The sequence below is a fragment of the Channa argus genome, chromosome 2, assembly GCF_033026475.1.
Source record: "Channa argus isolate prfri chromosome 2, Channa argus male v1.0, whole genome shotgun sequence".
Classification (NCBI taxonomy): Eukaryota; Metazoa; Chordata; class Actinopteri; order Anabantiformes; family Channidae; genus Channa; species Channa argus.
The window spans coordinates 6,780,124-6,800,558 of record NC_090198.1 but is presented as its reverse complement, the minus strand read 5'-3'; the positions used below and the strand labels follow the sequence as shown (position 1 = coordinate 6,800,558).

The following is a 20,435-nucleotide window of genomic DNA, read 5'->3' as shown; positions in this document are numbered from 1 at the left end:
GGGTAACTTCCATTCAACTTTGGCCTGTGAATCTTCTGAGATAGGTTCTCTGTGCTGTGCTGTAAATTCTCTTTTGCGTAAGCTGAACTTGACTCCATGCATGTTTTAAGCAGTTATATTAAAGTTGGTGTTAACAGAACTAGGCAAAAGAAAATACAGTTCAGCTTACACTTCTTCCTAAGCTGGCTTTCTTTGCAAACGGAGACAGTGAAGTACCCATTGGATTAGCTCTTAACATGCTTTATTTTACAGTCAGTCATCCCTTTATATCATCCTTATATCTTGATATGTATATTGGCTTTCTTCATGGTTTTTATCATGAGAAGAAAGTGAGATGGAGAAGGGAGAGATAAATAACAGATTGAGAGGGCAGACTAAGGACAGAACCTAAAGACAGGACACTAAAATACAATAACCAGAGCACCAAGAAATGATATGCTTTAAAAGGATTTTGCTGCAGAATCACTCTTCCAGAGAAGACAAAGGCTAGATTTGGTGGCCATTTTAGTGAAATTCGCTTTTAAAAGAGGCACAACTGTCGTAGCAGAGAAGAACTGAACCTGACCACTGCTGCCTTTAAATCAGGATTTGTTAATGTTTTCACTCAAGAGGATAAAGGGCAGTAAGGTAAAATTAAGGGAATAAAAATTAACATTTAAAGCAAAATAGGCAACAGCAATATTATGATTGCATGCAAGGCTAATAATGTTTTCGAAAATCGGAACACATAAAAGACAAATTATAGGAGATGGCAAGGAAAGAGTAAAAAAAAAAAACATGTAAAAAAATTCAAAAACAAATGTAACTGAAACTTACACACTTCTCACGATTTTTTACTAGTTTGTAAGCAGCGGCATGTCTCCAAATAGTTATTGTGGCATGAATCACATTTTCTATATGCAGTTCTTTAACGTGATACAATGAAAAAGTTAGATCAGACTTTACCTAAGTGACAGCAAGCACAAACACAGAAAATCAATAAATAATGTTTTAAATAGATCACAAACTTCAATACAAAAACAGTGTTATTTGTGTTTCTTTCAGCAGGCAAGAGATATAAATACACCACTATTTACAGTCTGAAAGATCAAAAACAAAAATGTTGTCTTTTGCTGCATTATTATAATATCTCTGCTGCTCACATCATACAAGCACACCAGTCCAGAATACAATAGGAGAATATGCATTTATAAACTTGTGTAAATTAACAACTATTATTATATTCAAGTTATTAGTGTGTAGTGCTATTGTGTTCAGGTGTTCACAGTGTTAGCAGCTGCCAGGAGTGAGGAGAACAGAGAGTCTGGTCTTTGCTTCAGCACATCTGGATGGTCTAACTCTGCCACCTGTTGGAGAGACAACAGACACAGCAGGTTTAGGATCACACACCAATCTTTTCTTAATTTTTTTCTTGCGTTTGTTTGTTTGCTACCTCTCCATTGTCCATGACCAGAATACGATCTGAGTGCGTCACAGTGTTGATCCGATGGGCGATAGTAAGCATGGTACAGTGCTGGAATGCATCTTTGATGGTGTTCTGGATCAGAGTGTCAGTTTCTGCATCAATGGAGGCTGTTGCCTCATCTAACAGAATGATCTGTTGGACAGCAGGAGTAAAAGAACGCACATTTTATAACACATAAATCAGCCATACTGGTCATAGACACAGTTCAAATAGAGTTGCAAAATACAAAGATGTAGTAGTAACCTTGGAGTTACGCAGTAGCGCTCTAGCCATACACATCAGTTGTCTCTCTCCTACAGAGAAGTTCTCTCCATTCTCCAGCACCTGTGCCTGTAGCTTCCCCTCCAGTCTGGAGATCTATGGAGACACCACGATACTTACAGCCCAAGTTTTAGCACTGCAACTAACTCTGCTAATGGTGACCTGAACTCAAAGTGACCGAACAGCCCACTAAAGGATTACTCTGACATTTTCAGAAGGATCCAATTACTACTTTAGTTCAGTGATAAGATGTAACTAAGTGGATTTATTTAACTACTGCACTTATAGGGCAAATCTGATCTACATACGCTGTCTTTTTACAGATTCAATTTATCCTACCTATGACTTCACACAGGACATATACAGTAGTTGCAGTCTTTACTTTTTAAATTACAACTTTACTTAAAAACAAATGATTTTATGAAATATAATCCATTGTTCTAGATTTAACTGCTCAACAGGATGTCAAATAGGAAAAATTTGCTCCTTCACCACTAAAACAGTAAAAGTAAATGCTGCTTACACATGAATGTGTAAATTAAAAACAAAAAACACAGTTGCAGAAATGCAGAACATTTTCCTTACACTGGGGTAGTTTTACATTTAACTGGTATTTTACCGAGTCTTTCATGTAGGTCTTCTCCAGTGCCTCCCAGAGCTCTTCGTCTGTGTAGTTATTAAAGGGATCTAGGTTGTACCTGTAAGCAAAACTTGTATTGTCACAGTTGGTTAGCCAGTAACTAACCCTCAGCAGGGATGACCACACATGACTGGGTACAAACGTAAATCTCAGCTAGGGTTCAGGTGTTACGTTACCTGACTGTGCCAATAAACAGCACAGGATCCTGAGGGATGATAGACAGCTTGCTGCGCAGATCATGCAGGCCAATTTCCTTAATATCCACGCCATCTATATGGACAGTACCTGCTGCTGGCTCCACCAGTCTGAACAGAGCCACACCCAAAGAGGACTTCCCTATCAACACAAACCAGAAAGTCCCTAAGCAAAGTAAGCCTGATAATTAGATGGTTTCCCTCAGCACCATAAAAATAAGTCATTGCTCAGTCGGAAAAGTTTTATTCAGCCCTTGAAACTGAGAGAAACAGGGTCATCAAATGTGCATTCAAGTAAATGATTGTGCTGAAAAGTGCCACTCAGAGTGTCAGTTATTAACATGTTTCGTTAAGCATGTAGGGTTGACATTCCTTGTGCATAACTTAAACTCAGCAGTTTTAAAAATTAATCTAGAATTTAAGGCAATTTGTCCCTTAAATAAAAGTTATAGAAATCTATGAAAAGCGATTGTGGAACTAACTAAAATTTAAAGAGAAAATTGAGATTGATTGCAACAATATGCCAAATAGACATTAAATATAATATATATTCAGAACTAACTCAACATTAGAAAACATTTAGACCAAACACCACTTACAGTATGTAAAATCAGCATTATGAGTAACAACTACTGGAATCAGGATCTTACCAGAGCCTGTTCTTCCCACAATGCCCAGCTTCTCTCCAGCTCGGATTCGGAAACTGAGCCTGTTCAGGACAATGGGTGTGTTCTCTCTGTACCTCATCGTATAGTTCTGGAAGGTGATGGAGCCGCTTTTTGGCCAGTCATCTGGGATTTGAACCTCCTTTATGTGTCTGGGAGCCTCGGACTTGCAACACTGCACACAATACCAAAGACTACTTTCAGGCAGAAGACTCAAAAGACAATTTGGGAAAAACACAGTAACAAGTGCACTTGTTTAGTGATTTAATGAATTATGTTCAGCAAATCCGAGTAGATGGACTGGCGATAGTAGGTAGTTGAACTGTGTGCAAGTGGCAGAAAGTGTCTGAGAAAGACTCTGACCGTGATGTATTCTTGCAACCGCTCCACAGAGTTGAACCTCGCCTCCACCTCTGTCGACTGCCTAACTACATACTGAAGCATACCTGTCAACTGCAAAACAATAAAAAGTTCTGTAAACACGTGTTGACCGTTGATCATGGCTTCAGAAAATAACCATAAATTAATTTGCTATGTAAATGTACCTGTATGGTGTAGGACAAAGCCAGGCCTTTCAGGGATGGACTAATTAAATCGTTACTGCTGAGCACGACAAACAGAGACACTAACAAGGCCATCGTGGCAGCCATGAAGTCCAGCCAGAAGGAGAGCCAACGTGTCCCACAGTGAAAGAGGAAATAGTGGTTGGAGTTGATGTCATTCAGGTTCTTGAACCTACAGCATTATATGGGACAGACCATTAATGAACAGCATGTTATGTGAAAGAAACAGCATATACAAAGCAGATGTGGTTCAGACATTTGTGAATAAGAAACCCATTGCTCTTGCTCTGCAAACATGTACAAAAAGGTGATTCTTATTAGCTTAGCCTCATTCTTATAAATGGGTAGGACAAAATAATAGGAACACCTGTCATAATACAATTGAAGAGCACACTACAAGTTACATCTTCCAAAATGACCACGGAGTTGATTGAACACCTCTCCAAAACCCAGCAAAAGCTGAACATTATAATTAGCATGAAGAGGGGATTTACTGCAAAACTCTTGTGTTGGACATTATTTATTAAACCTTTTTTTCAGTTGGAGAATCTTTTGAGATTAATCTCCTTCTCAAAAGTGTCCTGTAAGGACCAAAAATAACAAATGAAATCCACACAAACTAAAAGGTAACTATATTAAACTAAAAAAAAAAAATCATTACAAAAAATAATGAGTTCACACTCTCTAAAATATATTAAAACTAAAATAAAGACTCAGTATAATAACCATGAAAGGCTAATTTTTAAAAAACAAATAAATATATCTATAATAATGCATAGAAAATGTATTTATTTAATGTTTAAAAACTCTTACAGTTTTATGTGACTATCTCTTATGTTGTAAGCATGGATGGTGCTCAAGCCCTGCAGGGTAGCAGTAGTTAGAGAGATGCAGGGAGAGCGACTAATGTTCTCCATCCTCTTCATCTGACGGATACTCGTCTGGAAAATACTGCAGAGAAATCACAGCTGAGATTCAATAAAATAAAACTAATTCTTCCAATTTCTATGAAATTTTGATAAATGCCACCAGACCAAGTTAATTTGATCATATTTAGACTTAAACTCACAAAAGAATGACAGTGAACATAGATCCCATAGTAGCCACAGCTATCAGAATAGCAGGGAAGACAGCTGAGATGATGCATATGGTGAAGGTGACCAGCAGACAAAACTGCAAAAAGGGGTCCATGTGGAGTGGAAGGACATTGTCCACCTCTTCTTGATCTTTTGCAAAGCGGTTCAGAATGCGGCCTGTTGGTGTTGTGTCAAAGAAACTCATGGGACTGGATATAATCTGTGAAGGGAAACAAACAAATCTTCATTATCAGCATTTCAGTGGTAACTACTGTGGCTTCTAACAGATCTGAAGAAAGTCACTGTAAAGCTGTCACAACAATACACTTAAATCATCGTGTATATACAACCCCAATTCAAAGTTGGAAAGATGCAACGTAAACAAAAACTGTTAGCAGTTTCTCATCAACCCACATGAGAACATAAACAACATATCACATGATGTTGAAACTGAGATATTACAATTTCATGGAAAATATTAGCTCATTTTGAATTTGATGGCAGCAACACATCTCAAAAAAAGTGGGCAACGGGGCAACAAAAAGGCTGGCAAATCAAAAACAAATGGAGGAGCATTTGAGAACTAATCAGGTTAATTGACAACAGCTAAGTAACATGGCTGGGTATAAACGGAGCATTTCAGAGAGACAGAGCGTCTTGAATGTAAAGATGGGCAAAGTTTCACCAATCTGTAACAAACTGACACATTTTTCAGACACAATGTAAAATAATGAAGACTTTGAAGATCCCATCATCAGGAGGAATCTCTTTCTGCAAGGGACAAGACCAAAGGTTAAAACTGGACACACGTTATCTTCATTAAAACAGTCCAGAAATGCCCCCATGTTCTCTGGACCAAAGCTCATTTTAAAATGGCCTGAGACTAAAGAAAAACTGGTCTGCGGTCAGATGAATCAAAAATTTTAATTTTATTTGGAAACTATGGATGCTGTGTCCTGTGGTCTAAAGCGGAGAGGGACCATCCAGCTTGTTATCAGTGGACAGTTCAAAATCCTGCATCTCTGATGGTTTGGGGTTCATTAGTGCCTATGGTGTGGGCAGCTTACACATCTGGAAAGACACCATCAATGCTGTACATAGAGGTTTTGGAGCAACATGTTCTCCAGTCCAGACAATGTCATAAAACAAAAAATCTGGCAACAAAGGCCGAGGGCTGTTGAGCAACTAGAATCCTGCATGAGACAACATCCCCTCCTAAATCCAGTTATTAAAAGAAGAGGGGATGCTACATATTGGTAAATATTGCCGTGTTCCAACTTTTGAGATGTGTTGTTGCCATCAAATTCAAAACAAGCTAATATTTTCCATGAAATGGTAAAGTGTCAACATCTGATATTTTGTTTATTGCGAAAAAATGATGGGTTGATGAGATTAGCAAGTCTTTGCATTCTTTTTTTCTTTACATTTTACACATCATCCCAACTTTTTTTTGAATTGGGGTTGTATATTGCTGGGGTCAAGCCATTCCACTGTACCTTCTTGAACATGGTGTCGTGGAGTTTGCAGGCAGCATTCAAGGTAACATGAGTGTAGAAGAAGCATTTGATGATGGCAAGTAATAACATGACAAGCACCACAAGGCCATACACCATCTGGTAGAAGTGCAGGTTTGGGTTTTGTGAGATGTCTCCCTGGTTTGTAGTTGTGTTACTGGATGTCTGGAATGAAACACAAAAATACATGATGTCAGTGGAGACCAGGGTAAGAAAGATCATTAAATAAAGCACAATTCCAACTTTTTAATAACAAGCACTTTTACGCAGTTAAAAGTTTCATGTGTGCATACAAGCACATGCCTTTACATCATGTACACCATTTTTAATTAGAGGACATTGTGGTCAGTCCTTGGTGGGCCACCATGCTAACGAGACCCCCTGCTATGCCTACACAACAGGCATTTTTAAAATTCGTCCAATATACATTTGGCTGGGAGTCTCTTCGAAGCTGTAACTCCGAAACCAAATGAAGACAAGAAAGAGAGTAGAGGAAGAAGAAGGTAGAGAGCTGGGGGGGGGGGATAGCTCCAGTGTTAGCACAAGCATTGGTGCCAGAGGTACACAAGCTATAGGTCAACCTCATGCTACAGGTGAAGCAGCAGATAGAAGCAAACAAAGAACATTAGGGGGGGACCCAGAGTAGTTAAACAACCTCAAACATAGCCCGTGGTTCTGTCACTCTACCAATACCAACTATCGTGTGTGTGTGTGTGTGTGTGTGTGTGTGTGTGTGTGTGTGTGTGTGTGTGTGTGTGTGTGTGTGTGTGTGTGCTTGCATGCGTGCATGAAAGAGAGATATGGTTCTCACCCCGTTACCACTACCATTACCCAGCCAGAAGCTTAGCCACCAGCTGCTGAAGGCCGTGGATCCGATCATTAGAACAATGTTTAGGATGGTGAGGAAGACGATGAAGTAGCCTGCAGCAACATAGTCACCACAAAAAAATTAATTAACCAGGTTGTGCATGTGTGAAATTGCAGTGCAGATTATTGCATAGGTTTATGTGTTGTACCAGACCTCCAGCTGCCTGGCAGTACTGGTGGTAAACTCTCCAGGAGACTGAGCCTTCTGTGGATGACTCCTTACTGACAAGCTGATCACCAACCCTGACAGTCGCTAGAGAGGAAAATGAAGTATTTAATAGTATCATAGCATGAGGAAAGTGAATTACATTTGCATCACCACATGCCTTGACTAATTGGATTGTTTTCCCAGAAAACAAAAACATGAACAATTGTGCTGTAAATGTTTGAATACATTGTTACATTCACATAATACAGAAGTATCAAAATGTATCTCATAATAATGCTGTTTCCAGAACAAGTCTTCTGTCTGGATTTTAAATTTGCTGCAATATTAATACTGTAATGGTTTAAGATATCAACTCGGGGCAGCACCATAGTACAAAAGGAAAGGCAGGATATTTTTGAAATATGGAAGACAGACATGTTTATGTAAAGACTAATCTTCACCTACTTCACCTGTACAAATTTAACCAATCTCTGTGGCAAATTGGCGTCAGAATGTTATATGGAAGAAATTGTTATATGGTCATCCAGTACCAGTGTGTCAGAAAGTTTGAGAAGAGGGTTTTTCTTCATTTGCACTACATATTGAAACAGCCAAAAGAGCCCGAGCTCCATTCAGAAAAGCCTTATACTTTATTTTATCTGAAACATTGTATAACATCCCCCTCCCCAAACAAAATGAAACTTTAATCACTTTAATCAGACTTACATTTTTGTTCAACTTTTGTTCCATCATCCTTTTCATCTGAGATGTCAAATACTAAAAGAAAGCACAAATGTCAGTCATTGTCCTTCTCACAACTATGTTTGGTACGAAGTTAGAGATTCGTATGCAACATAGCATCAGAACAGTATACTATATATACTATATAGTGAACAGTATAACAGTATATCTAATGCTGTGTCTGTGTGTTGCTTTTTTTCATTAGTGCAAATGCTTTTGTCATCCACTGTCCCTTTATTACCTTTATAAAACAGTGAGTAGGGCTGCCTGACCTTTTACTGTACCTGCTCATGGTTATTGGCTCTTTTACAAGTTGACACATTCCTAAAGACACTTTGACACAGATATTTTCGCAGCAGAGCGAAGCCACATGTTGCAGTTCGCTGTTCTGACTGGATCTGCTCTTTAAACTGCCTACAGGAATAAATTCCCACCACTGTGTCTTTGCATTTAACTCTATGATTTTTTCAACATTTTCAATTTAATTTACCTGGGGAAAAGAAACATTAGACTTTTTTCCAACGGTTTGCCTACCTGGGTTTATTATCCCTTTGTCATTGTGATCTCCTAGCTCAACCTCCTTAAGTTGGGTAGTGGCTAGGGTTGATGATTCTTCCTCCTCTTTCTGAGTCTGTAAACAATGAGTAAAAACACGGTGATAATGCTAAGTCTGGATGGGATCAAAATAACTTTCTTTAACCCAAAGTACATTATTAAAACATATATGCCCACCCATGTCTCTGTGTCAGAGTTAGATTACAAATAAACTGGATTTATGGAACACATTATTTTTACAGCAACAACTTGGTTTACTGTCCTGGAGCCAATAAAACACTGGGGCACTGGTGGAAAGGTTGTACAGCTAATAAAACCTTAAGTGCACAGTCATAATGAGAATAACAGTAAATCAAAGTTTTGCATTGTGGGCTCTCTGACAGTCTTACTTTGGACTGCTCCATCTGGTAGTTGGTGATGAGCTGAGCATAGCGTCCATTGGCTTTTAATAGGGCCAGGTGGTTTCCAGCCTCCTGGACCTCCCCATCATCCAGGACCAGGATTTCGTCACAGTACTCCAAATACTACAAGACACAATCAAGGACAATAGTAAACCCGGTTAGTGTGCTGGCACAAGCTCGACAGAAGGGAAAGTAGTGCCCGTTTCGAGAGACCAAAAAGGTCATCCATATTGCAAAACAGCTAACCATGAAAGTCTAATATGTCTCCATTAGAGGTTTGTATTCAGGCTGATGAGGACAATATTCTGTTATGTTCTTCTGTTAACTATCTACACTCAATTGCAAATTTCACATGGTCTTTTAAAGGACTTGTATGCCATTTATTAAGCTCGATGCCTAAGCCAATATTCCCTTAATTTTATTTCAAAAATACTATACAATACTGTCCTGACAAATCTTGCTACATTATCAGTCTGCATGATTGTAAACAGTGGCACTGATTCACCATGGAACCTTTATGCTACTGTCCTCGCAGTCGATTGTTTATGCTCACTGTTTATTGGTTTATCTCAGTGCTCCGATCAGTCTCCCTTATCTCTATGACTTAATTTTTTTTTTTACTACAGCAACATATTGCTTTGGTAGTTAGCTGCTAAACTACTCATCTCTGCAACTCTGTTATCATCGCATTCTCTTAAGGCATATTCTTAAGGTATCTGTTGTGTGTCACTGGTATATTTAATCTGCCTGCAAGTGCTTTGCATATCAGGCAGCAATAGAAGACAGACATGCTTTATATAGGTGGGGGGAGGTAGATGAGGGCCGTATAGGACAAAGGCATAGAAACACAATGGGAGACAGGCTGGACAGACATAAGAGACTTAAAAGTTTCAGACCAAGTCAAACTTGACTCAAAGCACCTTTGAGCTTGAGAGGACATGAATGAATAGACATGAAAATGGATTATTGGTATGACTACTCTTATTAGTAGTGTTTAGCACTGTGGACAACTCATGCTTAAGAACAGCATGATGTCCACAAACTGTTCTCCAGCTCATCCTGTGTCCTTGGTTACAACACTGAACCCCAAGTCACCACAGACTCTGAAATGGCATCTATATCATTGTATATGTAACCTAAACTTTCCCACAGTAATCAATATGTAAAATTAAGAAGTGGCAGCAATAAGACGCCAGTTCCTTATGTGAACAGTAGGATGCTGTACATATTTACTAAGATGCACAATAGTATAAGTATATAAGTAAGTATAAGTAAGTATAGGTAAGTACGTGTGATTTGTTAAAAAAATGTTGCTCTATAGCTGTGCTGACTGTAGTTTAATATTTACTGACATGAGAAAAGTATTCATGTTTTCACTTAAATCAAGACTTGTAAGTTTTTCCTTAATAATATTTTTTTGGCAGAATGTTTTTTTCCTACCTGCAGCTGGTGTGTAACCAGTATGATAGATTTTCCCAGGAGCTCCTTCTTAATGCATTCTTCAAATATGTGTTTCCCCACATGGGCGTCCACAGCAGATAGTGGATCGTCAAGGAGGAAGATGTCTTTATTTGAATAGACAGCTCTGGCCAGACTGATCCTTTGCTTCTGCCCCCCTGACAGATTCAAGCCCCGCTCCCCTATCTGCAAATAACAAAAATTACTAAAACTACCAAGTGTTTCAATGCTGTCCCATTGGTTATTCCAAGTAATGCTTGAATAAATACAATAAATAAACATTTCTTAAAACAGTAACAAATGCACAGATTACGTAAGAAGCACTTTTTATTTACTGAATTACTAGTAATGTATCCACAGGAGGTTTATCACCACACAGCAGAGGATGTGGGTTTGAACAGTACGGTGAAAGAGAGCTCCTACCTCAGTTTGATCACCATATGGCAGTATTCCCAGGTCTGCTCTGAGGCTACAGGCATCCAGTGTTCTGTCATATCTGTGGAGTATCGGCACAGTTAATTGTCTGACAGGTATTCCTTACTTCTAATTGGTGTATTTACTGTAAATATGTCTTGGGGTTTAAGATCAAAAGATGTACTTGAGATTAAGAATTCTATATTTTGTTAGATATTCACACCTACATTTGTTAAAGAACATAGAAAATAGCACCTTTTTTATCAGATGGCCCCAATTTAAGTGACCAAAGCTATTTGAACGTGTGAAACACATACCACGAGATATAAACCCTCATCAGTTGTAAGAATCAGAAAGCCTGGTTGGAGTTTACAAAACGTACCAAAATTCAGTACAAAAGTTCTTGTACAAAGTTTTATGAACTGATGAGACCTCAACATTAACTTTTACCAAGGTAAAGGCCAAATTGTGGAGGATGAAAGAATGAAAGGATGGCTGCTTCCAGAATAGCCTCAAAGATCTTTATTTATGATCCAACTCATTATGATCACAGCAGAATGAACATTTTATCTGTAAATTTACAGAGAAATGCAACCAATGTAATTTGGAATAGTTTAATCAGCAAGGAAGACAAAGATGCAAAACATGGTGGAAACTCAACAAAAGACTTCATCAGAAAGAAAAAGGCAAATGTTTTTTGAATGGATAAGTCAATCATCAGACTTAAATCCAACTGAACATGCATTTCAACTGCTGAATAAGACATTAAAATGAGACCTTCTCCACAATAAACAACAACTGAAAGAGGCTGCAGTAAAAGCATGAAAACCATAAGAAAAGAAAAAAAAAAACAACATTTTGGTGATGTTAGAAAGTTGGACTCTTGATTAAAGGATATGATTTGCAACCAATATTTAAGTATTTACTTTAAACCATCTGTTCCAACGTCTTTGCTGCCTGTCTTGTTTTACATATCTAGGTGTAACTACCATCAACAAAAAGCTAAAGAAAAATGTATAGCGATATCCATCGTTTGATGATAAAATGAAATGTCTTTATTGTATAGATGAAACAAATAAATTGACCCTTTTTCTTTTTTACCACAAAAAACTGTCCAAATCACACAATACAAAAGATAACAGCATAACAGCAGTTTGAGATATGACAAAAAGACAAAACATGTGCTACCAATGTACAGTGTGTTTAATCTTTAATAATGTTTAATAAATTTATCTTGAGGTTTCAATACTCTTAGTGGGAGTTATAGTTACTTATACTCACTGGCAATCATTTATGTAGGTTAAGTGTATACTCACTTTGCCTGGTCAAAAGGTTCCCCCATCAGTATGTTTTCTCTAACAGTTCCATGGAATATCCAGGCCTGTTGAGAAACGTATGCAAATGTCCCATCAGCCGAGATGGAACCCTGCAGAAGGTGCATCTAAAATACAAATATGAGCAAATAACCATGAGAAAAGATACATATTGCACAAAATGAATAAACTCGAAACTAAGCATGTAGAGAAAATACAAAGGAGAAACCAACCTGTTCCAAAATGCTTGAAATCAGTGATGTCTTTCCACTTCCCACATTACCACAGACACCTAGTAGGTTTCCCTTCAGAAAACAACATATATGCTGTAAGTTTAACGTTAGCTCGATTTAAAGGACCTTCTTTCTCAATATCAGTGGGCAAGCACACCTTTGGTAGCCTGAAAGAAATATTTTTCAGGGTTGGCACAAATGTAGTCTTCTTCTTCTCATTCTGGTGTGCCTTGTCTTCCTTTTGTCCATTTACCATACTCCCTGTCTTGGGTGCAAGGTCTGGCTCTCTGTCTGACTTTGACCAGGAAAATGTAGCGTCTTCCATCACAATGGCGGAGTCGCTGTCTTTCTTGTGCATTAGGTAGGGGTCTGGATTCTGAATAAGTAGTATTTTCTGAAAAAGCAACATGTATTGAAAATTGAACTTTGATTGAAACTGTGAGCCATGACAGTGAAAAATAAAATCCTGAAACAATTAATATAAAAGCAAGACAATTTTATAATGAAACAGGTAAAACGTCTTTGCCTATACCTTAACATAAAAAGTTTAAATTTAATACAAACAATACAAAATAAAGGAAAAGCTGTACAGTACAAGCTAATTTAATCTTGGTACTATGTGGAGCCTTCAAACAGCAAAGTCTTGTTTGTATCACTAAATGTCATCACAGAAAAAAAAACCTTCATAAAAGATAAAAGCCATATTTTATAAAAATGAATGCTAAAATAGCACAAAAGCCAGAGTTTACCCGCAGTCGTGCTACTGACACAGCAGCTTCAGCCAGAGCCTTCACAGACAAGGGCAGCAAAGCAAGGCAGAACCTCATGGAGTTAAAGATGGCAATGGTGGTGAAAGCCTGGACAAAAACACAAAGAGTGAGTGTTAAACACAACCTGACATGGTCAAATATTGGTTTTGATTTAACCATTATACTCTAGTGGCCTGCACAGGTCTGCATCCTCCTCTGGTGTGACAAAAATGAAAAAGGGCCACTCACTGGATAGAAGGATAACCCTTTATACACACATTTTTGTCTGTAACTTTCGGTACCAGTGGTTATAGCTGCCGCCTCACAGCTTGAAGGTTGTGGGTTCGCAGGTGGAGTTTGCATTTTCTCCCCGTGCTTGCGTTGGATGGATGGACCTTTTATACTGTTCAACTTTTTACAGACTCCCACCCAGAACATCCATATTATCCACTTGATAATAGATGGGGCAACTGTGGTGCAGAACATAGAGCAGTCATTCACCAATTCCAAGGTTGTTGGTTCGATCCCCAGCTCCTCCTATCATGTTGCAGCACAGCAGCTCCGCCGTTGGTGTGTGTGTGATTGTAAGTATGAATATATGAATAAGAAGCAGTGTAAAGTGCTTTGGGTACCAATAGGCAGAAAAGCGCCGTATCAGTACAGACCATTTAGCATTAAGTCAGAAAGAGGCCTTGTTGGTTGTCATGATACTCACATCAGGTGTGGTAAGGCTCAAACCCAAGCCTGTGTGTAAAATGAACGTGACAACAGTTGCAAGTGTGGGGATGATGCTGGTGATGCTGTTGTTAGAATTCTGGACATAAATCACAGTCTTCAGATGTTCCTTCTCAGTTTTCCTTAAGCCTATAATAGAGACAAAATTCAATGTACGTAGAATTTTTTGTACTTACTACTTACATCATTTCCCAGACACAACACATCCACAGTTCACAGTTGTCTGCTGGACACCGTCATTGTAGCATTTAGATATGTAAACAGAACTTTAGACATCAAAGCCCTTATTTAATAATCCTGTTGCTTGTAAGTGAGGCAAAGATTGGCAGATTACACATTTCTGACTTAAATAATGCTCCCACAGATAAAAGAAAGCTTATAATGCAGGTGGCTGCAGAAAATTCTAATTCAGTGTTAAACAAATAGGACAGTTACTAAAATTTAAACAATGCAGTCATATATGAAGCCAGATGCCGAGAAGCACATTGTCTTACAATAACAGAGCAGAGACTAGTCGGGTTAAAAACACACCACAGACATTTGTATGTATGCAAGGTGGCACGGAAGGTTTAGGATATGATATCATTTATTGATATATATGAAACTGATATATGATTTCGCAACAAAAACTAAACTTGCATAAACATGATTTAAACTGCATTGTTGCAGTTAAACATCAGTTGCATTTGATATGCTGAATTGCACATTTTTCCTTCAAATTTAATTTTAGAAATCCAGACATTCCCATTGTAGGTCGTACAAGCATTGTTCAATATCAATTTTGCATTTAAACTAAAGGGTTAAATAGAGTTCCCCTCTGATATTTAATATTCAAGTAAGACGGAAACGTAACTGACAAAATCAACTTGGAACTTCTATAACGTCATACCGGCGATCTTCTTCTCAAAGGAATCTTCCCAGGCGTACATCTTGATGAGTCTGATGCTGTTGAGAATCTCATTCATTGTGCGGACACGGCTGTCTGTCATCAACATGGCCTTCCACCTGAACCTGTTAATGAGCTTGGCCATGAACAGCTGTAAAAATCCCACACAAAGAAACATAAAAAAAAAATTAGACAGACTGGGTTCAACGATATATGAGCCATAACTTCTTTTAGCAAAGTCACTACTTTTAAATACCAATACTGTACTTTTCATTCAGAAATGGTGAGGATGACAGAAAAGCTGGAAACTACTCTGGTCCATAATTGTGTAACATGGTATAAATGATTCAAAATAGTCTACATTCAATATTTAACCATTAACAATAACAGTATTATTTTTAACTATTTATTTATACGTTTTTATGAGTGCAAAATGGTTTTGTAACTCAATAATATACCTCAGATAAAATAACACACATAGATGATAAAAACATATTTTACAAAAAAAAGTTTATATATGTATATATAGGAACGACACATAATGTACAGACCTGTATGGGGACGAAGATAATGTAGACGAAGACCCCAGTCAGAGCAGTGGCGCCCAGAATATAGCAGGCATAGATTATGCACACGATAAAGAGCACTGGGGTGGCCAATAGGAAGCTCCCAAACAACACTGCGTCAAATAATCTGTGGCCATCATTGGTCAAAACATTAATCATCTAGATCGGAAAGAGAGACTGTAAATCATGTTTGCTAAGAATAGTTGTAGCACAACCAAAAACCAAAAGATAACTTTAGTCGTTTTGTAAAATAATCGAAATTTCAAAAAACTAACAACTATTTCTACCTAAGGGTCTCCAGCCTGTATTAACTTATTTTCTATACCATAGGCCTCTGTCATTCTCTGTGTCAGTGTCTCTCTGACTTAGCTTTTATGCTTTGCATCTCACTTGTCATTCATTCAATCAACAGCATCTGCCAAATATGTAAAATGTAAATGTAATCCAGTCTGCACCTCTCCCATTGAAATGCCGCTGTGTGCCCGCAAAGAGATGACTTTCTGAAAGGCCACTGAAGAGAAAGCACCTTTCACTCTGACAGCTGTGCGCAGGTTCACCGCCCACAGCAAGGATATTAGGAAGGCTTTGGAAAACTCTGTGCTAAACAGACCGAAGCACAGACCCACACCACGGGAAAGTGTGGACTCTGTTGGGTCCTCAACATATGTTAAGATCTGATAGACCAGAACAGCCTGAAAGGAAAGAAACAGGGAGGTCTGTAACATTTAAATGTAAATTACAATTACAACTGTTTTTGCAGTTTACATCGTTGTGTGCTTGAAATATAGGTGATACCTAAATTGCCTAAGTTCTGAGTGTTGTTGTACATAATGTGGCTTGTGGCAATTAGCATCAAACCAATTGTAACAAAATGCAGGTTTTGTTTTTTGAACTGCGTACAGTACAAAAAGAAACTCAAGCAGAGTTATTTTCCATTTAATTAATACTAAAAACATCATTGATAAACTACATCATTTTTTTGGCGGGCAACCCTGCCTTTCCTTTGTCCTAATTTTAGAAACAACAAAAAACAATGCGTTAACAGTACATTGCATTAAACATTACATTAGACAATATATTATTAAAAGTACTGTAGGAGAAACTGCTTGTATATTGGTTTATTTAATACATGTGAGGAGAACATTAGTAGTAATTGTAGCGTAATTGTACTTTTCATTTCTGACATCCTGTTGATGCAGTTGCCGCTAAACAGCACCTCTGGAATCTGACAGTTATAGTTATACATTGTTATATATAGTTATAGTGTAGGTTTAAGATTTTACCAATAAAACCTCTGATGAGCTCATAAAATAGATAAAAGATTAAACCTGTGGTTTCCAAACTATTCATGACCTTTTACAAACACTGTACCAATTTTAGATGTTTTAGTTTACATTAAAATTATTGGTGATGACTCACCGGACCCAAAAATGCTGCCATCATGGCAAAAACACCAATTATGACGGACAGAATCAATCTGGTTCTTTGAAAGCGAAGGATCACACGAACTAAACTGGCTTTCTCCAGGCCAACGTTTGCCACTTCTTCATCCCAGAGTCTCTGGAGCCTGTACAGCACACAAAACATTAGAGCACAGTCACAGTGGCATTTGTCAGAAATCAATAATAGTGTTGGTTTAGTGAGAGGTGAGAGAAAACAGTCATGAAGTTGTAGTTACTGTTACGTCACAGTTTCTTTTCATTGTTATGATTTCTCCTCCAGATTTTAATTTCAGCAACCAACTTTGTCATTTGCCCTGTATACAAGCGTATTAAAGGTGAATTAAACGTGGGACCATAATGAATGAGTAACAATCCGTGTCTTACCTTTCTCCACTGGTATCAGCTACATCAAAGTCAGAAAGCCGGAGAGAGCTAATGTCCAGTTTATTCCTGAACATGCCCCACATCATCGGGGTCATCCAGGAAAAGGTGGTAAAAGCAAGAAAGCCTCCTCTGTCCAAAGGGTGGGGCCTATACATTGAAATATCCCCCAGTATAAGCAATCGGAAATATATGCCCATAAAATTTGTAACATCTTTGCTTGTTTAAAATATATTTTATTAATGAACAACAGATATTTGAATGTATTACAACAATATATCAATAATAATGAGACTTACTGTGATGAGGACCAGCGGATGGGTTTGAGAACCTTAAGGCTCTGATGGTATTTTCTGAATGGGGAGGGGTGGGTTATTTTTCCATCACCCAGATCATTTTGTTCCGGACTGGACACCTCGGATCCAGTTCTCCAAATCATACTGTCACCTGTCTTAAGAGTCCGAAATAATAAGAGCCATACAATCAGACAGAATTAAGAAACAGAGTGTAAGTGTGCTCATTGTCAATTTCCCTAGAAGGAGTCTCAGAAAGTGGATCAAAAACATCTGCAACAAAAACACAAGATGCAGGAGGAACAATAGGCCCGGATAGAGCTCAGGCAGTAAAAGCAACATGTGAGGAGGCCAGGAGCGTTCGAGCGTAAGCTGTTGTTTGTTTTGTACTTACAAAAGAAATTCCTTGGCTACCATTCTCCTTCAAAGAATATTCTGTCTTCATTTTGTCCTATAACAATGAGAACAAGTGTAAAAGTTACTATTTTATCATCCATAATAGTGAATGTGGTTCAGGTACCTCAGTCATCTGGGTTAAATGCCGATACTGGATTTCGTTGTAACATGTAAATGTGCTAAATGCTGATGATAAAGCTTTCTCTCCTAGCAAATTGGTTTAGTTTTTAAAACTGCCAAGGTGAAGAAAAGTAAAGCTGAAAATAAAAAAGTTATATTGTCATTTTGTTTTCGTTAAAATAGATTTTATAACATTGGTATCAAAAGTATCAGAAGTATCATGAAATGAATGATACTAATACTAAGCTCTTAAAAACATCAAGGGGTCTGAATATTTTCATGCCGGTTAAAGTGCATCTAACTGACAGAATGAGCAACACATTCTTTCACCAACAATAAGTTACATGTGAAAATCCAATGTCAATGAATTACAGCAGTCATCCTGATACATCTGCCTCTCACCTCAATTCTTTCTGTGTCAAAGATCCTGCGACCAAATTAAATGCACATTCATTCAGTTGGATCCAGGTGACCTTTGGTATTACATAGTTAATTCAAGGAGAGCTAAAGAGGCAATACTTAACAACTGTATGTACCTGTATGTATTATACTGAGAACAATATATGAGAAGTCATAGACATGGCAGATATATAAGGGATGGTATTTTTCTACAACAAAAATAACCAAAAGCTGAGTCAACACAAAGCTATAGACAGTGACAATGACACAGCACTTATTGACTTGGCATCAAGACAAGTTTCTAAAAATCCAAGTCAGCAACTCTCACTTAAAGCTCAGCGAATACACCTGCTGCATTTATGCACAATTCAGAGGAAAAAGTTGTGTCAAGGCCTGAAAACAGGTGCAACACTACTGCTATTTTAGTTAGTGAAACATTACATTACATTACATCTCATCACCTCAAAACAATGACCACTAAGACACAAATGATATCAGGATTATATTTGAAACATTTAACAATAGATTTAGAGTTTTAAAGGGGTAACATGAATTATTTGCATTAGCATGATTATGTTCTAATATTTAATCTACTGAATTCATATTCAGTTTAAACTAAATGTAACAATAGTGCACATCTAAGCTTAAAATAGGCTAATTTTGAATTAAGCTGAACTTCATGTAACCTGAACTTCAAATGTTTAATTAAACCAAAAACCACCTTAACAAATAACAAATAATAACAAACTATTCTACCAAAATAAAAGAAATTTGATTTAAACTGAACTCATATTTGAAAGTCACACAATGAAAGAGAAAACGATACCTCGGTGTGGAGGACAGTGATGCACTTCAGGCTGTCGACTAGGCATCTAACACTGGGACAACATTTTACTTTGTGTTAAGCAAGCTGCTTTTACGGAGATCAAAGGTTGGCATGTTCAGAGGTGAATGGCCCTCCTCACTACTTGCAAGACAATACAGACAAACTGCCAAACCAAATAAAATCAATTACATGAAAGTCAATAATAAAGAATTAAGGGTTGTGATAAGGATTTTCTTTAACTTTGTTTAATGATATACAAAATAAGCAAACAAAACAGAAGCCGAGAACAAACATGGAGGCTGTTATCTTTTTTTAAATTCCCTTATCTTGATATAACAGAATAATTGATAAATGGTCAGCGGTTATATAGCATTGATACTCCAAGTTGGGGTTCAGTGTCTTGCTGAAGGACACTACAACCTGAGAACGCAGGAGCCGGGGATCGAACCAGCAACTGCGGGATTGATGGACAACAACTTGACCTACTGCACCAGAGTCACCATGAGACAACAACTTGGTTTTCCCCTCATAATTAGTTAATTTGTGACAAAGGTTGTTTGTTCATGATAATGACATCATTTTGAAATCCAAATGACCACAGAGCTGAGGGGAGCGTTGTTTATCTAAGTAAAAAAAAAAGATAAACAACAGAAAAAAGATAACAGCACCCATTGCCGTCTTTGGGATCTGTATAAAACAAGACAAAAATAAATTACAATATAACTGACATTTTTGTAAGCCTCCTTATTAAACCTGGAATTTTAGCGGGTTGTAAAAACAGTTAAAGTTACCACTGTAGCTGTGAAGGTAATGGATTAAGGCAGGTCCAAAAATATATCTCCAAAGTTTTATATCTTAACACTAGGGAAGCACGCATGTTACAGTATGTCATGCACTGACAGGGGGGCTAATGCAAATACTGCATGTCACTCTTTTCGGGTGCGTTTTGTTTACAGAAGAACTATTTTTTATAATAAAGGTGAATATTACACAACTTCAATAGATAGGATCACACATGCTGTACATAGCTCACTAACATTTATATCTGTCTCGGAGGTCTCCTAAATGTGCGCGTGTTAAAGCTGAAATACCAATCAGATCATACTTTTTGGCAGATCTTAAACTCTCAGTATT

At 37.7% G+C, this 20,435-nt stretch overlaps 1 protein-coding gene across 1 annotated transcript; it reads right to left on the bottom strand.

Moving 5' to 3' along the window:
- Positions 1-233: 233 nt before the first annotated feature.
- Positions 234-19,434, bottom strand: abcc12 (ATP-binding cassette, sub-family C (CFTR/MRP), member 12). The gene is made up of 31 exons (XM_067495034.1): positions 19,302-19,434; positions 17,955-18,011; positions 17,567-17,718; positions 17,271-17,417; positions 16,864-17,011; positions 15,900-16,136; positions 15,430-15,603; positions 14,882-15,029; positions 13,973-14,121; positions 13,258-13,365; positions 12,666-12,902; positions 12,509-12,580; positions 12,279-12,403; positions 10,972-11,044; positions 10,531-10,734; positions 9,079-9,213; positions 8,669-8,765; positions 8,120-8,170; positions 7,400-7,498; positions 7,190-7,299; positions 6,361-6,543; positions 4,858-5,084; positions 4,602-4,739; positions 3,771-3,960; positions 3,589-3,678; positions 3,211-3,400; positions 2,543-2,702; positions 2,346-2,424; positions 1,709-1,822; positions 1,433-1,597; positions 234-1,346 (listed from the first exon to the last, which is right to left on the bottom strand). The coding sequence occupies exons 2-31, from the start codon at positions 18,003-18,005 to the stop codon at positions 1,254-1,256; spliced, it is 4,146 nt and encodes a 1,381-aa protein (XP_067351135.1). The 5' UTR covers positions 18,006-18,011; positions 19,302-19,434; the 3' UTR covers positions 234-1,253.
- Between the last annotated feature and the right edge of the window lie 1,001 nt (positions 19,435-20,435).

What these genes read in the sequence shown, in the direction of transcription:
- abcc12 (XM_067495034.1), bottom strand. Translation starts at nt 18,005, where the DNA reads ATGAAGACAGAATATTCTTTGAAGGAGAATGGTAGCCAAGGAATTTCT. An exon ending in GCGGCATTTCAATGGGAGAG is followed by an intron (nt 15,604 to 15,899) that starts GTGCAGACTGGA and finishes TTTCCGATCTAG; the next exon opens with ATGATTAATGTTTTGACCAA. An exon ending in TGTGGGAAGAACAGGCTCTG is followed by an intron (nt 2,703 to 3,210) that starts GTAAGATCCTGA and finishes TTGTGTTGATAG; the next exon opens with GGAAGTCCTCTTTGGGTGTG.